Here is a 22,299-nt window from a genome sequence, read left to right as displayed (position 1 = left end):
AGTTATTGAAGAAAATAAAATGTGAAGTAATTTAATACTGTTCAACCTATCATAAATCCTACTATAAATCCAAGATGGCGGACACAGCAGGTAAAGGTGGTGCTGCTTTGAGAAAAGCTCGACTAAAACCAGAGATTTACACTACAGCAAACGGTAAAACTCTGGTGGAGGATGAACTGCTGAACTTTCTTGTTGTGAAAATGAAGACACTGAGTCAGGACGATATAATATTGGTGGCTGTGAACCACTTTGGATCCGAGTGGATTGAGAATTCAAAGAAGGCATTGTTTGAACTCTGCCCCCACACAACTCAGCGTTTTGTTACGCACAAGGGGCCACAGAAAGACGTAAACAACATTAAAAGCTGTCTTAAAGTGCTTAACGAGGCTGGGGAAAACATCCCTCACTTTGTGTCGCATCATTTAGATGAACTGCCTCCTGTAACTTTTAACAGTATTGATGTGTCATGTATGTTGCGGACTTTGGAGCGTGTCAGTGCGGATATAACATCCCTGAAGCAAGCGGTGTCTGTGCAAACAGGGCAATGCGATGATCTTCGGATGATAGCAAGTGGACTAAACCAGCGTTTGTGTGCTGTTGAGAACTGCGAACCCGTCTTGAATAATGTGCCAACGCCATCAGACAGCGGTGAGGCCGCCGCAGGGCGAGATGTGGATAGCGCGGTGATGGTGATTGAAACCTTGAATCCTATTACGGATAGGCCTACTGCCAGTACAGCGGATGGAGTCGCTGACCAATCTCCCAGGCTATCTGCTTCTTTAACATATAGCAGTGTAGTCAGGAGGGGCCGACGACAACAGCAACAGGCTGGCAGACTGACCCAGCTTCAACCCAAACCGCGCCTGAATTCGGCTCGGAGGGTGAAGAACAGTGGTATTGTTGGAACCAGTGTATGCGGATCTTTACGAGCCATAAAAACTAAGTTGGTGAGTGTCTTCGCCTCGAGATTTTCCCCGGATGTAGAATCGGAAGCATTGACTTGTTATCTTAAAGATAAATTGCACCGAGATGTGACTTGCCAAAAGATAGACAGTGTTCAAAAGCGATATAGCTCATTTAAAATCATGGCAGAATGCGAAAAGGTCGAGGAAATGTATGATCCGGAAATTTGGCCAGATGGCATCTTTGTGCGCCGCTTCTATGAAGCACGGAAAACAGTGGACATAAAAACTCCTGGAGTGGTGAGGAGTAGTGTTGTGTCTGGGGCCGGGACATCTGCCGCGGCTGAGGATGGATTGTAAACATGAAAGTTGTGTCATACAATGCGCGTGGCCTGCGCTTAGGGCAGAGTGATAGCGATAAAGTGCGTCGCATTGTGATTGACCAACTTTTAAACAGCGTGGATATTCTGTGCATACAAGAGACTTTATTGCCCAAACAAGACCTCGACAAACTTAACTCTGTGCATAATGATTTTTATGGGGCAGGGGAGTCTACAACTGATTTGAGTTTGGGCATTATACGGGGTAGAATACCTGGTGGTGTGGCCATATTCTGGCAAAAGAAGTATGACTCACTGATAACTGTCTTGCGGTTGCAGGTTGACTGGGCTATAGCCATCAAGGTGGTCTATGAGAAAAATGAGTTTGTTATTTTAAATGTTTACACCCCCTATGAATGTAACCAGAATGAGAACGAATTCCTTAACAGATTAGCATTCATTAGTTCTTTTATTAAAGAAAATGAGTGTACAAGTATATTTGTTATGGGTGATCTGAATGCTGACATTTCGGATAATCAGTCTATGTTTGGACAATATTTACAGGACTTTTGCCAAAATAGTAAACTGGTGTTATCCAGTAAAATGCTGTTGCCTGATAATAGCTATACATACATTAGCGAGGCATGGCATACAACATCCTGGCTGGACCATTGTATATGCACAGCTGATGCCCATGACTGTATATCTGACGTTAACATTCGATATGATCTGGCTATGTCAGACCATATTCCTGTCTCAATGACATTAAATTTGAGCTGCCTACCAGTATTGTCTGACAATAATAGATGTCAACATACATATAATAAAATAAAGTGGGATAAGCTCTCTGAGAGTGATCTTTGGAATTATAATGCACTAACTGATACTAGTCTCAGTAGTGTATATATACCATATTTAGTATTTTCCTGTGACTCTAATTGTAAAAATCAGGACCACTGTAATTATTTATTTGATATGTATGAAAATATTGTTAATTGCTTGGTTAATGATGGGAAGTATTTTATTCGAGATAAGAAAAAACAAAAGATTAGGCCTGGATGGAGTGAATATGTGGCTGATCTCCATTCTGAGGCTAAACAAGCATTAAGAAGCTGGGTAGCTGCTGGAAAAGCCAGACATGGCCCAGAGTTTCAGAATAAAAAGGCCGCTAATGCTAGATATAAATATGCCATACGCTATGTGAAAAAAAATGAGCAAATGATGAGGGCTAACTCAATGGCTAGAAAACTTCAACAGAATAGTGTTCAGGAATTTTGGAATGAAGTGAGGGCTATTAACAACAGCAAGATTCCCCTTCCCTCCACTATAGATGGTATAGTTGGGGACGGGAATATTGCTGAGTTTTGGGCTATGCATTTTGGGGAAATTTTTAACTGTGTTGATAGTGCTGTTTTTAAAGTTGATGATTATGTTGTTCCTGATGACATTATGGTTATTAGACCAGATGAGGTGTGTGATGCCATTGGTAAGCTGGCAGTAAATAAAGCCAGTGGCCCTGATCAAATCTCTGCAGAGCATCTGAAGTATGCGAGCTACAGACTTTCTGTGTTGCTGGCTTTGTGTTTTTCTGGCCTGTTGGCACATGGTGTATTACCAGACTCCCTTTTATCTGTATTATTGGTTCCAGTCATTAAAGATAAAACTTGTAAAGCATCTAACTCGGGCAACTATAGGCCTATTGCACTTGCAAGCATTATCTCCAAAGTTTTGGAGCGGATTATTTTGGATAGGCTCCAAGGATATGTGATAACAACTGACAATCAGTTTGGTTTTAAGCATAAACATGGAACAGACTTGTGTATATATGCATTGAAAGAGCTTATATCAAAGTATACGAAAAAGAACTCTACCATATTTATGTGTTTTTTAGACGCATCTAAGGCGTTTGACCGTGTTAATCACGGGAAATTATTTTTAAAATTATATGAACGAGGGGTTCCTTTATATTTGATCCGCATCTTGCAGTACTGGTATTCTCATCAAACCATGCAGGTCAAATGGGGTGAGGCCTCCTCTAGTTATTTTTTTGTTTCCAACGGGGTCAGACAAGGTGGTATTCTCTCTCCTTTTCTTTTTAATTTTTATATGGACGAGCTGTCTATGAAGTTAAAAGACTGTAAGACTGGATGTATGATTGGGGATAAGGTTGTCAATCATTTATTATATGCTGATGACTTAGTTGTGTTGTCTCCTTATAGTGCTGGTCTGCAGCAACTGCTTAGAGTCTGTTCAGATTATGGCATAGAGTATGACATCAAATACAACCCAAAAAAGAGTGTTATAATGATTGCTAGGGCTAAGGAGGATAAAAAGTTACATTTTCCTTCTTTTTTTCTAAATGATAGTGAGCTGACAGTTGTTACGAAAACAAAATATTTGGGACATCTACTAAGGAATGATTTAAGTGATGATGATGATATCCAGCGCCAGTGCTACAAATTGTATGCTCAAGCGAATATGCTGGCACGAAAGTTCTATATGTGTACATATGAAGTCAAAACATGTCTTTTTAGAACTTATTGTACATCACTGTATACAGCTCAGCTTTGGTATAATTATAGCAAAGCAAAGATAAATAAGATTAAGGTGGCTTATAATGATGCACTGAGAATATTGCTTAAAGCCCCGAGGTGGGAAAGTGCAAGTGCTTTGTTTGTAAATGCTAAGGTTCCTACATTTCAGGCTCTGATGAGGAAACTTATGCACAAATTTATGTGTAGGTTATATGAATCTAGAAATGTTATCATCATGAGTTTGTGTAATATAAAGGAGAGTGATATTTTATATATTTCTGACATGTGGAAACATTGGAAAAGCCAACTTTATGTTGGCCTATCTTAAATGTTTTTTTTTTTTTTTTTTGTAAGTGTGTATTTTTATATGTATTATTTGGACCTTTGAGTCTGTAACAATAAAGTGTATAAAACCTGCCGAACAATGAACATGCGCAAAACCAAACTGTGGCCATAACAAATAGCGATCAAGTTTGTTTTCTGCTCATTGCGTTTCATAGTATTAGTCTTTTCACAGGTTTATAGTCTTTCTACTTAACTCCTTTGTACTGTTTTTTTTTACAAATACATTATGTATTTTTTATATATATATATATATATATATATATATATTCAGTGGGGGCGGCACGGTGGTGTAGTGGTTAGCGCTGTCGCCTTACAGCAAGAAGGTCCTGGGTTCGAGCCCTGGGGCCGGCGAGGGCCTTTCGGTGCGGAGTTTGCATGTTCTCCCCGTGTCCGCGTGGGTTTCCTCCGGGTGCTCCGGTTTCCCCCACAGTCCAAAGACATGCAGGTTAGGTTAACTGGTGACTCTAAATTGACCGTAGGTGTGAATGTGAGTGTGAATGGTTGTCTGTGTCTATGTGTCAGCCCTGTGATGACCTGGCGACTTGTCCAGGGTGTACCCCGCCTTTCACCCATAGTCAGCTGGGATAGGCTCCAGCTTGCCTGCGACCCTGTAGAAGGATAAAGTGGCTAGAGATGATGAGATGAGATGAGATATATTCAGCGGGGGCAGCACGGTGGTGTAGTGGTTAGCGCTGTCACCTCACAGCAAGAAGGTTCGGGTTCGAGCCCCGTGGCCGGCGAGGGCCTTTCTGTGTGGAGTTTGCATGTTGTCCGCGTGGGTTTCCTCCGGGTGCTCCGGTTTCCCCCACAGTCCAAAGACATGCAGGTTACGTTAACTGGTGACTCTAAATTGACCGTAGATGTGAGTGTGAATGGTTGTCTGTGTCTATGTGTCAGCCCTGTGATGACCTGGCGACTTGTCCAGGGTGTACCCCGCCTTTTGTCCGTAGTCAGCTGGGATAGGCTCCAGCTTGCCTGCGACCCTGTAGAAGGATAAAGCGGCTACAGATAATGAGATGAGATGAGATATATATTCAGCATATTTTTAACCACAAGTCATTCAACTTGGAGATTCACAAAAGCGCAGTTTCATTCTGAATCCATCTTCAGGATTGATTTGCTGCTTTCCTGCTTTAGCATACATTCCTTTCTGTGAACGCCGCAGATTATATGTTAACCCCGTTAACACTCAGGACACATCAGCAGGTTCACTCCAGACTTCTCACTCCCAGTGCTACATGCCTTTCTGATTAGTCTCACTGTAGTTATTGAATAATTCAGAGTAGTTACTGAATAATATGCCCTAATACGAGCGACCAAAATAGTCAGGAGTTTATAAGTTTCAAGGAACACTCAAGAAATTGTCTTTTGTCTGCAAAGTAAAAAATTCAAAATCGTACACTTTTTCTTCATTGCATCTATCACTTATAATGCTACATATAATGTAGGACTGTCAGTCACTGGCTAAAATTGTAAGATACTGTCTACATACAGTACCAGTCAAAAGTTTGGACACCCCTAATTCTAATTCAATGGTTTTTCTTTTTTTATTATCTCATCTCATTATCTCTAGCCGCTTTATCCTGTTCTACAGGGTCGCAGGCAAGCTGGAGCCTATCCCAGCTGACTACGGGCGAAAGGCGGGGTACACCCTGGACAAGTCGCCAGGTCATCACAGGGCTGACACATAGACACAGACAACCATTCACACTCACATTCACACCTACGGTCAATTTAGAGTCACCAGTTAACCTAACCTGCATGTCTTTGGACTGTGGGGGAAACCGGAGCACCCGGAGGAAACCCACGCGGACACGGGGAGAACATGCAAACTCCACACAGAAAGGCCCTTGCCGGCCCCGGGGCTCGAACCCAGGACCTTCTTGCTGTGAGGCGACAGCGCTAACCACTACACCACCGTGCCGCCCTTTATTATTATTATTTTATTCATAAAGTCACTTCATGTCTTAAAGTAATGATGGATATCCTTTCTCTTTACTTAGTTGAGCGGTTCTTGATGTATGGATTACTCCATTTGTGGAATAGGGATATTTACTGTATGTTTATTATTTACTATTTACCGTTTGAGCTCAGATGCATTAAGAAGGCAAGAAACTTGTCCACTAGTTAACTTTTGACGAGGCACACCTGTTAATTGAAAAGCATTCCGGGTGACTCCCTCATGAAGCTGGTTAAGATAATGCCAATAGTGTGCAAAGCATCATCAAGGTAAATGCTGGATACTTTGAAGACTCTAAAATATGAAACATGTTTTGTTTAACATTTTTTTTTTTGTTGACCACATAATTCCATGCCTGTATATGCTCCATATGTTACTTCATAGTTTTGATGTTCTACAATGTAGAAAATACATAAAAACCTATGAATGAGTGGGGGGGCAAACTTTTGACTGGTACTGTATATGTTGATATATTGTTTCTAGATTGACACTGTATGCCGCTGAAAACAATGCCCTTACTTGGACACCATTCACAGCGGGAGTTCCTCTCCGTTTAGTCAGAGCTGAACTTCAAATTTTTTTGTTTCGTTTTTTACTCTGGACGTGACAGGAAGCTTCGCTCTCCAGGGAACTGATGATACAGCGCATTCCAGCTCTAAACTGTTCCTCGGTGGGAGGCAGTGAACTAGGCAAGCACAGCATTATCTTTCCTCGGGGTTCTCTGGTTTCTTTCCATTTTACAAATGACAATAGTTGAATTGTCCCAAGAGATTGTCCCATTGTGATGGACTGGTGCCCAGTCTGGGGTGTGTTCATGCTCAGTCATGCCCAGTGTTCCTGAAAAAGCTTATGGATTCACTGACCAGAATAAAGCCTTCCTGAAGATGGATGCAGAGGCAAAGGAAAGCAAAATCTTTAAATGCAAACATCAATTTGTCTACTTTTGGATTGGGAAAAAAAATCAGAAAAGGACAGATAGATGGGATGGGAAGGTAGGTAGGTAGGTGGGTGGGTAGATATGGTTGGTTGGTAGGTAGGTAGGTAGATGGATGGTTGGTTGGTTGGTAGGTAGATGGGTGGGTGGGTAGATATGGATGAATTGATGGTTGGTAGGTAGATGGATGGTTGGTAGTTAGGTAGGTATAGACAGATAGATGGATGGATGGTTGGTAGGTAGATGGGTGGGTGGATGGACGGATGAATGGAAGTTAACAAAACTCAAAGAACCAAAAGGAAATGTCCAAACTCGATAAAAATTGTAGTGAAAGATTTATGAAATCTCTCTGTGATTTCATAAATCATAGAGATATCATAATGATTTCTCTGTATATATTTTGCTGCTGTAACAATGTAAATTTCCCCTTGTGGGATAATAAAAGGCTATCTTATCTTATCTTATTAACAAGAAAAAAGAATCACTTTATGCCTTCATTCTCTATCTTCCTGACTTGAGGCACATCAGGTTGATCGGGCTGTGACGCGTCTGTGTTTCACTGTTAGTAGGCAACAGAGAAAACAACATTACACACCACTGATGAAAACAGCCTCGACCACCTCACGTCCAGTATCCAGCGGGATGATGTAACCTCGTTGTCTGCTGAATCACTCTGAGCCAGTAAATTACAGGGAGTCAGGGGGTGTGCCGGGACAGCGGCGATGGAAACGGCTGGTGTTTGAAGTCTGTGCCCAGGCAGTGGCTGCTTGGTGGCTGTGGTTATGAGTAACAGGCAGAACCTCCCGACTGCTGCTGGTGCTTTGGGAAGGCCCCTCTGCTTTGACCACTTGGTGAAATTCCTTAATTTCATTTAATACCCAAAGAGTTGTGCAGTCATGGCTGTGTAAATGAATGATTCTTCTGTTCATTTGTTTTCTGTTTAGTTCCATTTCACCAATAGTGATGACGGCTTAAAGCAGTGAACCTCTGCAAAGACATACTAGAGTTCTTTAAAGGAGACATATGGAAAACTCACTTTTTCAGTGCTTGTGCACATACATTTGGGGATCTGAACTGTCTACCAACCACTATTACAAACTCTGAAATAAGACCAGAGTTAAGTTTCTTTTGTTCTGTCTATTTCAGAAAACATGAGCTTCAAAAAGGCGTTCAGATTCGGTTCCTCTTTCTATGTCACAAGTAGAGCTCATTAGAATAATCCTGCCCCCTCATCAGAGTATCTCCATTCATGGCTTGAGAACTGCTTTTGCAAATGAATATTCAGGAGGAAAGTGCTATGTGATTGGCTGGGGGATGGGAGGGGGGTGAGCTCATGAGTGGTTCATTATCATTTAAAGGAACAGAGACACAAATCAGCTGTTTTGAACAGAACTGGTTAAACAGAGTGAGAAGGGAGCTGTGGTGCTTTATCTTTGTGGTATTTTGACCAAAGTACATCACAGACCTCTCATTAAGACCTCAGGGAACTGTGTCAACATGTGGAAAAGGGGTATAATATACTCACTGGCCACTTTATTAGGAGCACCCATCCACCTACTGTTTTATGCCATTATCTAATCAGCCAATCCCTTGACAGCAGCACGATGCAAAAAATCATGCAGATACAAATCAAGAGCTTCAGTTAATGTTCACAATGTTCAAACATCAGAACGGGAAGAATTGTGATCTCAAAATGTGACTTTCTTTCACTGTGGCATGGGTGTTGGTTTGAGCCAGTTGGACTGATTTGAGTATTTCAGAAACTGCTGATCTCCTGGGGTTTTCACACACACCATTCTCTAGAGTTTACACAGAATGGTGCAAAAAAAAACAACAACATTGAGTGAGTGACAGTTCTGTGGGTGGAAACAAACCTTGCTGATAAAAGGTCAGAGGAAAATGGCCAGATTGATTCGAGCTTTTTGGCCAGGAAGGATATAGTAACTCATATAATCGCTCTTTACAACTGTGGTGAGCAGAAAAGCATCTCAGCATGCAACAGCAGAACAACACACTGAGTTCCACTCCTGCAGCCAAGAACAGGAATCTTATGGCGTATTCACACCTACGTTGTTTGGTCCGGACCAAATGAACCAAATTTCCCTTGGTCCGGACCTTTTGGGTTGGTCTGAATACAAACCACCGAACTCTGGTCCGGACCAAACAAGCGGACCGAGACCGAGCTGCAAGGTCAGACTCGGTCCGGACCAAAGGAACCCTGGTGCGGATCTTTTGGAGGTGTGAAAGCAGGCCGGACCTAATCCGACAGTTTTGCTTTTTTGTACCTCGGGAGCTTCAGTCGTTTGTCGAGCATTATGGGAAACAGAGTCTTGACACTCCACCGCAAAGTGCAAACACTGTTTCGGTTGTCAAGGGAACCTTACAACAGTCGTTCAGTCATTCAGACCAGTGGTAGGCTAGACTACAGAGTACAAAAAATGAGTAGGGGGCAAACGTGGGCCGAGGAAGAAACGCGTACTCTTGTGGATATATGGGCAGATGTCCACGTATCTGAGCTTTTGGAGAGAACACACAAAAATGCCGACGTGTTTGCTGTATTCAGTGAGAAAATGAAGGAGAAGGGGTTCACGTGCTCCCCAGAACAATGTCGGCTAAAAGTGAAGAAACTCCGTCAGACCTACATTAAAATCAGGGACATTCTTTCAAAAAGTGGCGGTACTAGCGACGCAAAAAAGAAATTCATCTATTGCGTGAAGAGCCAGAACTGTCACAACATGATGTGCGCTCATCAGCGCTATCCTCCGTAGCCGCCTTGCCCTTTGTCGTCGTCGTTGATAAATTACTTGTACAACAGCATAGTAATCGCACAATTGTGAAAACTGGAAAAAACATATAGCTTTGATGACATTAAAAAGAATAACAGCACGGAAAGCCTCCATGACTACTTTTGAACTTAACGCTTTGTGCGCGTGTCGTCTCTGACCAATAGCTGAACGACCTCAGGGCGCGTGGCTTTGTTGACAGATTTTGGTCGGCTTACTAAAATGTACAGTGTGAAAGCGAACCGCACCAAAATGAAAAAATGAAAAAAACATTTGGTTCGGACCAAAGCAAGTGAACTATCGAACTATCCTGGTCTGAATACACCCTTAGACTCAAGAACAAGTTCCTATTAAAGTGGCCGGTGAGAGTATGTTACGTTTAAAGCCTGCCTTTTAAAACACAGCACTGTGATAACATTCACTGATTTTTCTTGGAAGTTAAGAAGGAACAAACATGATGTGATTTTGCTAAACTAAAAGTCCTAAAAGAGTGCACTGTGGAAAGACTTATATATTGCATGAATCCCAGGAGATAAAGAAGCAATATTTTAGGAGGGCCTCTCTGCTCTAGCCTTTCCTCACTCCACCTCTTCCTCTCTTTCATGCTCTCAGCAGCTTGTGGCTCTTCCCTTGTCCCAAACGTTGTTTACACCAGAGAACTGCTCACATGTAAGCCAGCGGCCAAGACACGAGTCTTCCACTTGCACTGTTCTTCTATGCCCATGTGTCTGCCTTTTCAACCTTCGACGCATCTGTTTTGCTACCCATGTGAGGGGACACACCTCTTTCCCAGCATGAAATCCAACGCCAGACACATGTATGAGTCAGTGTTGTGGGACAAACTTTACAGCCAGTCTCTCTTCTTTGAGCCCATGGGATTGCAAACTTTCCGACTATAACGCTGCCTTGTACCCGCCGCACTCGGCCTCAAAACACCCAGACCTGATCCCAGTCTTCTTCCTTCTTCTTTTCTTTTATTAGGCCACAGTAATCCCGACTAAAGCCCTCCGGATTAACAGCACTGCTTCTGAGTTTCCTGTTTTTCAACAACCTTTTCATTTCTGCACCTCTTTAACTGTTTTAAATCAAGAATGTTTTGTTTTTAACACTAATTCTCTATTTCAGAAAGCGTACGGCTTGTTATTTCTGACACTCCAGGCTTATTTTCACTTGATCCGCAGATAAAATGCTCATCATGTCACTGTTTTCTCCTCTAGAATCCTGCGATGTATTTATTTCAAACTACAGTGTCTTGCAAAAGTATTCATCCCCTTTAGTGTTTGTCCTGTTTTGTCGCATTACAAGCTGGAATTAAAATGGATTTTTGAGGAGTTAGCACCATTTGATTTACACAACATGCTGACTACTTTAAAGCTGCAAAAAAATTTACATTTATTTATTTATTTTTATTGTGACAAACAATTAAGAAGAAAAAACAAAAATATGGAGTGTGCATAGGTTTTCACCCCTCCAAAGTCAATACTTTGTAGAGCCATCTTGGGGTGTGTCTCTATTACTTTAGCACATCTAGCCACTGGGATTGTTGCCCATTCCTCAAGGCAAAACTGCTCCAACTCCTTCAAGTTAGATGGGTTGCGTTGGTGTACAGCAATCTTCAAGTTATGCCACAGATTCTCAATTGGATTGAGGTCTGGGCTTTGATTAGGCCATTCCAAGGCATTTAAATGTTTCCCTTTAAACCACTCCAGTGTAGCTTTAGCAGTATGTTTAGGGTCATTGTCCTGCTGGAACATGAACCTTCATCCCAGTCTCAAACCTCTGGCCGACTTGAACAGGTTTTCCTCCAGAATTCCCCTGTATTTAGTGCCATCCATCTTTTCTTCAGTCCTGACCAGCTTTCCTGTCCCTGTAGATGAAAAATATCCCCACAGCATGATGATGCCACCACCATGCTTCACTGTAGGAATGCTGTTCTCAGAGTGTTGGGTTTGCACCATACCGTACATGGCATTTCCCATGAAGATCAAAAAGATCAATCTTGGTCTCATTTGACCAAAGATTCTTCTTCCATGTATTTGGGGAGTCTGCCACATGCTGCTGGGCAAACTCCAAACATGTTTTCTTCAGCAATGGCTTTTTTCTGGCCACTCTTCCATAAAGCCCCGCTCTGTGGAGTGTACAGCTTAAAGTGGTCCTATGGACAGATACTCCCATCTCCGCTGTGGATTTTTGCAGCTCCTTCAGTGTTATCTTTGGTGTCTTTGTTGCATCTCAGATTAATGCTCTCCTTTCCTGGTCTGTGAGTTTTGGTGGGCAGCCTTCTCTTGTCAGGTTTGTAGTGGTGCCATCATCTTTCCATTTTGCTATAATGGATTTAATGGTGCTCTGTGAGATATTCAAAGTTTGGGATTTTTTTTTATAACCAAATCTGATCTATACTTTTCTACAACTTTGTCTCTGACCTGTTTGCCTGTTTGGAGGCTCCTTGGTTTTCATGTTGCTTGCTTAGTAGTGTAGCAGAGTCAGGGTCCTTCCAGAACAGGTTTATTTATACAGACATCATGTGACAGATCATGTGACACTTTGATTACACACGGGTGGATCTTAATCAACTAATTATGTGACTTGTGAAGTGAATTGGTTGGACCAGCGCTTATTTAGGGGTTTCACACTAAAGGGGGTGAATACTTATGCACACTCCAGATTTCTGTTTTTTTTTTTTTCATCTTAATTATTGTTTGTGCCACAATAAAACAACAATTTGCACCTTTAAAGTGGTCGGCATGTTGTGTAAATCAAATGGTGCTAACCCTCCAAAATCCATTTTAGTTCCAGCTTGTAATGCGACAAAACAGAACAAACACCAAGGGGGATGAATACTTTTGCAAGGTACTGTCTTGTCAATATATAATCTCGTAACAATAGAGAATCAACAGAAAAGCAATGTCTGCCTTGTTTATTTATATAATCTTTGAATCTGTAAAAAATATTGGATGTTTTTGCAGTGTTTGGTTACAGTCAGCTCCAGAATGAATGGTGGTGTTCAAGTAAATGAGAAAGATATTTTATTAAATAAATTGTCACACATTTGGACTTTTTACTCTAACACAGTCATTCTCACAATCATTATTTAAATATCGAACTTTACTTCAAAAACATTGATTTACTCATTTATCCTGGTCAGGGTGGTAATGGATCTGGAGCCTGTTCTGAGAAAACTGGGAGCAGTTTGGGAATGCAGCTTGGACAGGACACCAGGACATCACAGGGCGCCACACACACGCAAACGCAAACATTCACACCTAGGGTGAGAAGTTAGAGAAGCTGATCCACCTACCAGCATGCATTTGGAAGGTCAGAGAAAATCGGAGAACCCAGAGGAACCTGAGATCAGGATCAAATCAGAAACCCTGAAGCAGCGAGGTGGCAATGTACCTGTATGGTACCTATTTCAAAAACATATACAGTATGATGTTTTGATATATACACACACCGATCAGCCATACAAATAAAAACACTGGCAAGTGAAGTGAATTACATTGATTATTTCATTACAATGGCATCTGTCAAGGGGTGGGATATATGAGGCAGCAAGAGAACAATCAGTTCTTGAAGTTGATGTGTTGGAAGCAGGAAAAATGGGCAAGTGTAAGGATCTGAGTGACTTTGACAAGGGCCAAACTGTGATGGTGAGATGACTGGGCCTGATCATCTCCAAAATGGCACATCCTGTGGTGTGTTCCCGGTATGCAGTGGTTAGTACTTGCCAAAATTGGTCCACGGAAGGACAACCGGTGAACTGGCGACAGGGTAATGGGTGTCAAAGACTCATTGATTTGCACAGGACACAAAGGCTTGCCCATATGGTCCAATCCCACAGAAGAGCTACCGTAGCACAAACTGCTGAAAAAGTTACTGCTGACACCTTTCTGTATAAGAAGTGTTCCCTTTGATCAAATATGAGGTTGCACAAATACAGTATGAAACCATATTATCCACCACCATGTTATGTTATGGCTGGATTCTTGCCCAAACTGATAATCGTATCATCAGGGTTTTTTTGTTTGTTTTTGTTTTTTGGGGGGCTAATCAGACACAAGGTACACTGCCACGCTTGCTGGAGCAGTTGGGGGTTAGGTGCCTTGCTCAAGGGCACTTGAGCCAGTCCTGCTGGTTTAGGGAATCAACCCAGCAACCTTTTGGTCCCAAAGCTGTTTCTCTAACCATTTGGCCATGGCTTCCCCGACCACCACTTTAAACACAAAAGAGACTTGCAAGAGGTCATAAATTCCATTGCAAACAACCAAACCCATAACAAAAATTGTTAAAATACCGATAATTTAAACCTTGTTACCGCCACCGGCCTTAAAACCACACTGTGAAAGATTTAATTTGCCTGGTTGTTAGCTCATTCAGCAAGATAATAACTCCAAATATACAGCTAAATCAATGTAGAAACAGCTACCAGAGACAAAACCAATGTTTTGTTTTGTTTTTTTCCAATGCGCAAGTCTGGATTTGAGCCCCATTGAAAATCTGTGGTCTGAAATGAAGAGAAGAACCACATGTACAAAAATAAGAATATAAAAGAACTTCAACAGTTTGCTGTATTTATCATGGTGGCTACAGACATTACAGGCATTTAGCAGACGCTCTTATCCAGACATGTACACACACACAGAGTGCCTGAGGAGCAGTTGGGGGTTAGGTACCTTGCTCAAGGACACTTCAGCCATGGATTTTCCTGCCAGTCCAGGGAATCGAACCAGTGACCCTTTGGGCTGAAGGCTGTTTCTCTAACCAGCAAGTTTATTGTGTGCAATTCACACTGTGAGGCATGGTTCTAATAAATTTGGGTACAGCATAAAGATTGATGTATGTGGACTGTATGATATCACTTACTGAATCATAGGCTATGGCGCAAGTCAATATACAAGAATAAAACGTCATTGACGTGTGTCATCCACCTGCGCTGCTACAGTGGTAAATAATGAAGCTAAGCAAGAATTGAGTCCTTGCAATAGCTTTGTCCTTCTTGATGCAGTCATGATAACAGCTGGAGGACACCTCATGTAAACAACGTTTCTGCTGCTACAATTCAAGATGTTCTTTGTTGGAATCCCAAACATTTTGTTTTGCACGTCCATTTGTTTTACCTCCATCTGTTACATTTGAGTTTGGTGCCAGTGTCGCATTGATCAGTACATCATATCATGCTGCATTCCTATTGGTTGGTTAGTAGACGTAGGTCATAGCAGCGATCACACTGTGAGATGGTCATCCTAAATTTCTGACACTGTCAGAATTTTATCCAATTGCTTGCAAGACTGACACCGGCCATCTTTGAAGCTCCCTCACAGTGTGACATAGGACCGTGGTTTTGAACCACGTCCAAAGATATCACCACATTTCTTTCACATTGGCCATCTTTCATCTGGGAATGGAAAAAATGCTCAAATTTTAATATTTGAGAAAAATACTTCCCAAGATATCGGAGCTAAAGATATAACTGTGTGTTCTCATCTCATCTCATTATCTCTAGCTGCTTTATCCTGTTCTACAGGGTCGCAAGCAAGCTGGAGCCTATCCCAGCTGACTACGGGCGAAAGGCGGGGTACACCCTGGACAAGTCACCAGGTCATCACAGGGCTGACACGTAGACACTAATTGTGTGTTATTCATTTTTATATTTCTTTGTCCTATTTTCTAGAACAGTGTTGAGAAATCCAGAGTCTTCTTTAGAGAACCTTTTTTGAAACATCATAACACTGTCACCAAGTGGTCAAACAGAAGTACCGCAGCCTCTGGTCTTGGTTTAAAGACTCCCTCAAAAGATCACGGTCTGATCTGATTTGTTTCAGGTGATGGACAGCTCTATGCCTCTGATTGGTGAGCATGTGGAGGAGGACAGGCAGCTCATCTCTGAGCTGGTCCTCAACAAGATGGCCTTTGCTCTGCTTGGCATCACCTCTCCTCAGTCCTCCAATGCCAAGGTGCCCAAACAAACCCCAATACTGACTCACTGCTTTATAATATGATGCATGACGTACTTTATACATTGCTTAAACATTATATAGGTCATTAATAAAGTGCAAAGTGACTGATCTTGAAATACATACTGAGCTTGTGATTTGAAAGATATTTGAAAATTCAGTGATTCAATGGCCAATCAAAAGACGTCTGACAGTATCTACAAAACAGGAAGTGGTATATCTGAAAACCTTAATAAATAGATAAAATTGATAATATTAACTTGCTAATATATTATTTTGTCTCTGCGACAGACACAGCCTGGCCCTCAGACGACTCAGCCGAGACGAGCTCAAGGTGAGTTACAAAGAAAACAAGTGCTGCCAGGCAAAACAAACCTCACCCGGCTGTCTGGCCTATTCACCTTACAAGGTGAATCCGTGACCTTCAGTTTGGCATTTCAAGGTCATTCAAGCTCAACATTCATGGTGCTAAATGAAAGCCCATATGGGACTACCTATATGTTGATAATGGTAATATTTCTCAATCATCAGTTGTCAGGTTATAGGCCTATGAAAATCCATGACCTTGAGTTTGACATTTCAAAGTCATTCAAGGTCAAAGGTCATGGTGGCAAATGAAAGCCCATATGGGACTTCTTATATATTGATCATGGTAAACATCTGTCTATCATTAACCATTTTAAATTTATGAGCCTCTGAAAACCTGTGACCTTGAGTTTGACCTTTCAAGGTCACTCATGGTCAAAGGTCATGGTGCCAAATGAAAGCCCAGATGTGACTTTTTATATGTCAATAATATTAAGTATCTGTCTATCTTGAACCGTTTCACAGTTATGAGCCTCTGAAAATCCGTGACCATGCCTATGACCTTTCAAGGTCACTCAAGGTCAAAGGTTATGGTGCCGAATCAAAGCCCATATATGACTTCCTATATGTTGATAATATTAAGTATGTCTGTATCTTGAACCATTTCCCAGTTATGAGCCTCTGAAAACTTGTGACCTTGACCCCTGACATTTGACCCCCAATCACTAAGAAAACCATGAGAGATACCCTGTCATGTAGCATATCAATGGAAGCTGAATTGAAAGATGAACATTTTGGATTTGGTTTGAAGTAAATATGATGAATATGGGGGCGTCGTGGCTCAGGTGGATAAGGCGCCATACCATAAATCCGGGGACCCGGGTTCGATTCCAGTCCAAGGTCATTTCCCGATCCCTCCCCGTCTCTCTCCTGCTCATTTCCTGTCTCTACACTGTCCTATCCAATAAAGGTGAAAAAAGCCCCAAAAAATATCTTTAAAAAAATATGATGAATATGAAGGAAAATATCGTGGAAAAAAAAACTATTTTGACCTTTTTGGTGACCTTGACTGGATGACCCTCAAAATGTTGGAGGGTCTATTTGAGACCAATGCCCATCCATCCTGAAAGTTTCATGAAGATTGGTCCAGCTGTTTTCCCATAATGTTGCTAGCAAAAGAAACAAAGAAACCCCACCGAAAACAATACCTCGTCCCCTGGTGGACTCTGTCCAGGGCGAGGTAATAAATAGCAAAAAGCATTGCCTGTAAATTTGGTAGTATTAAATCAAGCCATCATTTCTAAGGAAGTGGAAGCTGTTGTTTTTTTTCTAAGAATCTATCCACAGACGCAACAAGACTCGTCTAGACGGCTTGCTCATGTGGTTTCTTTAGTAATACAGTATCTTGTGAAATGACGACGATTATTCACTGCTTAGTAATAATTTTCCCAGAGGTTTTAGAACACCCAATATATTATAGCTACATGTAAATTCTTAGGATGATTAACAATACATACCGGTACACTACTCTGTGTGTGTGTATGTGTGTAGGAGGTCCTCGGTCAGGCTCTGCCTCACCGTCTCAGTCTGCACAGGGCTCTCCACAGCGAGCTCGCTCTGCGAGCACCTCTCCCAGTCAAGCCTTCCAGCCCGGCCCCATCCCAGCATCCTCCTCTCAGAAACAAGCACCACAGCTCAAGTAAGCTCTTAATCCACTCTCACCATGTTAGTTTAACCACCAACATCCGCCATTTTATACAGGACATGCTGTATTTGCTATATGTGGGGCAGAACAAAGTGAAGAACACCCAGATGTGTGTATCGCAGCATTTCTGACAGCTGGATGGATGGGTCATGGATAATTACAACCCCAGTTCAAAAAAAAAGGTTGGAACGCTGTGTCAACTACCGTATAAATAAAAACAGAATGCGAAAATTTGCAAATCATGGAAACCCTATATTTCATTTTGCCCACGCAGTCTTTCACAGAGCGCTGAACCCATCCCCATCTTTACTTCTGAGAGACTCCGCCTCTCTGGGATGCTCTTTTTATACCCAATCATGTATCATGTGACTGACCTGTTGTCAATGAATTCTTTTTTTTTTCCCGCATTACACAACTTTTTCAGTCTTTTGTTACCCCAGTCCCAACTTTTCTGAAATGCGTTGCTGACACCAAATTCAAAATGAGCTTATATTTTTCAAAAAAAAGATTAAATTTCTCAGTTTCAACATTTGATATGGGCGGCACGGTGGTGTAGTGGTTAGCGCTGTCGCCTCACAGCAAGAAGGTCCGGGTTCGAGCCCTGTGGCCGGCGAGGGCCTTTCTGTGCGGAGTTTGCATGTTCTCCCCGTGTCCGCGTGGGTTTCCTCCGGGTGCTCCGGTTTCCCCCACAGTCCAAAGACATGCAGGTTAGGTTAACTGGTGACTCTAAATTGACCGTAGGTGTGAATGTGAGTGTGAATGGCTGTCTGTGTCTATGTGTCAGCCCTGTGATGACCTGGCGACTTGTCCAGGGTGTACCCCGCCTTTCGCCCGTAGTCAGCTGGGATAGGCTCCAGCTTGCCTGCCACCCTGTAGAACAGGATAAAGCGGCTAGAGATAATGAGATGAGAACATTTGATATGTTGTCTCTGTACTATTTTCAATAAAGTATAGGATTTGCAAATTATCACATTTTGTTTTTTACAGTTTACCCAGCGTCCCAACTTTTTTGGAATTGGGGTTGTAAAAAAGATAATTGTATTTATGTCTGAAAATGTTTACATATGTAAATATTATAGATGCTTTCAGACCGGAGGAACTTTTTCATAGTTCTTAGAACTGCTGGAGGATGTTCCCTCGTTTTTGTGTGTTCCTCCTGCAGGAACTGAGAACAATTGTAGTTCTTAGAATGCTGTTCTGAGGGACTATTTTAGCTCCTACTTCAGCATAGGTCTCTCCCAACACAAGAGGAACCATGAGTGACGTAAGTGTACGTTGATTGATTGAACACAAGCCAATGCAGCATCCATAACTGCCATTTTTAAAAATCCACGTAAAATGTTAGTTGTTTAAACAACAGCGCTTAATGTTAGTGTTAAAAAAATGAAGAAAATAAAAGACAAATGGCCCGACAGCGAAGTCCAGGTTTTATTACATGTATATGCGATAAAGGAAATACAAAGTGATTTTGATGCATCTAAGTGAAATATAAAAATCTTCATTAGCCTTTCCTGATAACGTCACATAACAAGCAGCATACGTCACCTCAGCGTTCCTACTGGTGGTGTGAATGTAAACAGGGAAAAAGATATGTACTTCTCAAGGGAGATCCACATTGAGCGGTTCCTCTCGACAAGTCCTTAGAACTGTTTGGTCTGAAAGCGCTTCATGTTCATATGTTACATTGGGATGTCTAATGCCAAGGTCAGACATAGCCGGTTGATCCGCGAGAACCGTGGCTGGGGCCTACCATGACCATTCCAGCAGATTTTGGAGGTGATCCATCGCATCAATTTTGGGGGGAGTAAATATGTAAATGAAGCCATGGTAGCCGCGACAGTAGTGACAGAAGACTCCGGTAAAACCAATGGCGGCAGCAACGTATGGCAGTGACGGCAGTGTGTACGGTTTCCCGCCTGCAATATGGCGTATCCACAGCAAGAAGCAAGAAGCCACACCCTCGAGGCAAACTTTTCACTTTCTGCAGAATGTTGTTCCATGAATATTTTGAGCTTGATGGTTGCGACAGGGGCGGCACGGTGGTGTAGTGGTTAGCGCTGTCACCTCACAGCAAGAAGGTTCTGGGTTTGAGCCCAGTGGCCAATGGGGGCCTTTCTGTGCAGAGTTTGCATGTTCTCCCCGTGTCCGCGTGGGTTTCCTCCGGGTGCTCCGGTTTCCCCCACAGTCCAAAGACATGCAGGTTAGGTTAACTGGTGGCTCCAAACTGACCGTAGGTGTGAATGTGTGTGAATGGTTGTTTGTCTCTATGTGTCAGCCCTGCGATGATCTGGTGACTTGTCCAGGGTGTACCCCGCCTTTTGCCCGTAGTCAGCTGGGATAGGCTCCAGCTTGCCCGCGACCCTGCACAGGATAAGCGGTTATGGATAATGGAATGGATAGTTGTGACAGAATGCTATCGTAACCCTTAGCCCACATAAGCCTCATGTATGCCTCAAGGATGCTCACGAATGCCTTCACGGTTACGATGGATGAATTCATACGGCGCTTGACCCACAGCAATTTTCAACATGATGAAACTTTCCAGGGATGGAAGCCATGCCCCCTCAGTTGTCAAGGTAATTCCCTGGCTATCACATATTCCAATGGATGGACTCGGAACACGTCCCGGTGACCCCCGGAAGGCTCAAAATCGTCTACCTTGAAGTGATTCTGGCTATGTGAGACCTTAGCATTAGGAGGTTCTTATCGTCTCATTTGCATACAGTAACTGATCAGTTGTGTTCAGACGCAAGTAACTCCATTTACTCGTGTTATCTTTCAGCAAGTCTCAGTCTCTCACAAACACCTTCACGGAGACACTGAGAGGAAACCCAGTTGACGATGAGGCCAAAGCTGAGACCATCCGCAGCCTCCGCCAGTCCTTCGCCAGCCTGTTCTCCGACTAATACACTCACTCACACATACACCATGATCTGCACTTTTGGAATGATTCTTGTTGTGAAGGTCAGTAGAGTTGAAGTGAAGAGGCTAACCTCATGACCAAGGAAGATGTGCGGTAGGTCTATGTCACTAGCTGTGATTGTGTGTTCAAACCTGCCTTCCTTTACCTCTTCCCTGATTCAGAGATTCTAAAGATTTGACTTCCTTTTTAAACCATAATATCTTTATTGAGAAGATCCACAAAGTTTCCATTATGAAAACAACCACAAAAGGAAAACTAGCTTGTCTTGTATATTTAGTTTCTGTTATTAGAGACGATTTAACTTGAGTAACTTGAGCGTTTACAGCATTCCAGTCCTGGAAGTTTGAAATCACATTTGAGTGATTTCTCTGCTCTAAGACTCCTGATCCAACTCATTGGTTAATTAGTAGGTTTAATCAATAGCCAGGTTTCCATTGCAGTTTTTGCGTAAAATAAAAGCGATATTTTAAAAATGTCAACAAAACTCATTTGCGAATGTTCTGTTTCTCCATCGAGTGATGCAATGCAATTAAAGCTGGGTTTCTCCTCTCGTGATAGCTCTTAGAGAGCACTCTATTTTCAGAAAAGTAGCGTTTCCATTTGCTCGTCATGTCGTGACCTTAAAAAGATAGTTCGGGATTTTTGACATGAATCTGTATGGCATCCCCATCAATAGTGTCATGCAAACACACTGACTTACCCCCGACAGCATCCTGTGAGTCCAGTTCTTGTCCAGTTTCGGTCCAGACGAAAGTAGTCCGGCAAGTTTGTTGGGGTCACGAAAGTAAAACGTTTTTCGTCTCAAAACAGTATGTGTTCAAAAGAGTGATATATTTGCATCACAAAACTGTTGGCAAATAAAGAGTCAGACCTCGAAATCGCTTGGCACTATTTTCTCTCCCTTCTTATCACTGCGCGCTGCCGCCAGGTGACAGCCACGGCTGTTTCATTCATTGTTTTTGTGATGGGAATTTCGGCTCTTTTTCGGGAGCCGGCTCTTTTGGCTCTTCTTACTATAAGGAGCCGGCTCTTTCGGCTCCCAAACGGCTCCTGAGATTTTATTTTTGATTTAATTGCTGCAATTAACTAGTTAATTAATTACATTATTATTTATATTTTATCAATAGGATGTTTTCCATTTTATTTTTTAGTTTTTGTAGCCATTGTAAAGCTTTGTAAAGTATAGCAGTGTAACAATGTTCTAGCTATAGAAATAAAACTTACTTACCAATTAATAAATTATTTTCTCACAAACATAATGCAAAACTGTGTTATATTACCAATATAAAATACACAGAAGACATCAACTGTTTATCCTTTATGGCTTTATTTCACACTCGACCTTGAACAAAATGCCACAAAATAAATTATGAAGTATAAATCAGGCCTAAGAAACTATGAAGTTTCTTGGAAATTATTTTAACAAACACAGAACAATGTGCAACAAAATATGTGGCACCTTGAGCGCATGGAAAAAGAGAAAAAAGTGCCGCACTCTGCTCCACCAGTAATGAGAAGCCGCTGGAACAGCAAATATGGTCCTGTTATAATGACTACTGTCTCGCTGTATACCGCAGATTAATCTGGCCATGCCAAGGCGGTTGCCGACCGAACCTGTCAATTTATGAGCGAC

General features: G+C 42.1%; 1 protein-coding gene across 2 annotated transcripts in view; it reads left to right on the top strand.

The window, feature by feature from the left end:
• Window positions 1-21,017, top strand: part of syn3 (synapsin III) — a 275,871-nt gene extending 254,854 nt beyond the window's left edge. The window contains exons 11-14 of one of the 2 annotated variants that reach the window (XM_060902881.1): window positions 15,601-15,732; window positions 16,024-16,066; window positions 17,590-17,737; window positions 20,526-21,017. In XM_060902881.1, coding sequence (XP_060758864.1) covers window positions 15,601-15,732; window positions 16,024-16,066; window positions 17,590-17,737; window positions 20,526-20,649 — 447 coding nt within the window. In that variant the 3' untranslated portion in view covers window positions 20,650-21,017. Of the gene's footprint in view, window positions 1-15,600; window positions 15,733-16,023; window positions 16,067-17,589; window positions 17,738-18,905; window positions 18,993-20,525 lie in introns of those variants that run through there. The other variant, XM_060902882.1, reaches the window with a different exon arrangement.
• The last annotated feature ends 1,282 nt before the right edge of the window (window positions 21,018-22,299 follow it).

The sequence above is a fragment of the Neoarius graeffei genome, chromosome 21 (genome assembly GCF_027579695.1).
Source record: "Neoarius graeffei isolate fNeoGra1 chromosome 21, fNeoGra1.pri, whole genome shotgun sequence".
In the NCBI taxonomy this organism is placed as follows: domain Eukaryota; kingdom Metazoa; phylum Chordata; class Actinopteri; order Siluriformes; family Ariidae; genus Neoarius; species Neoarius graeffei.
The sequence above is the reverse complement of the archived record's forward strand: the minus strand, read 5'-3'. Positions and strand labels throughout refer to the sequence as shown.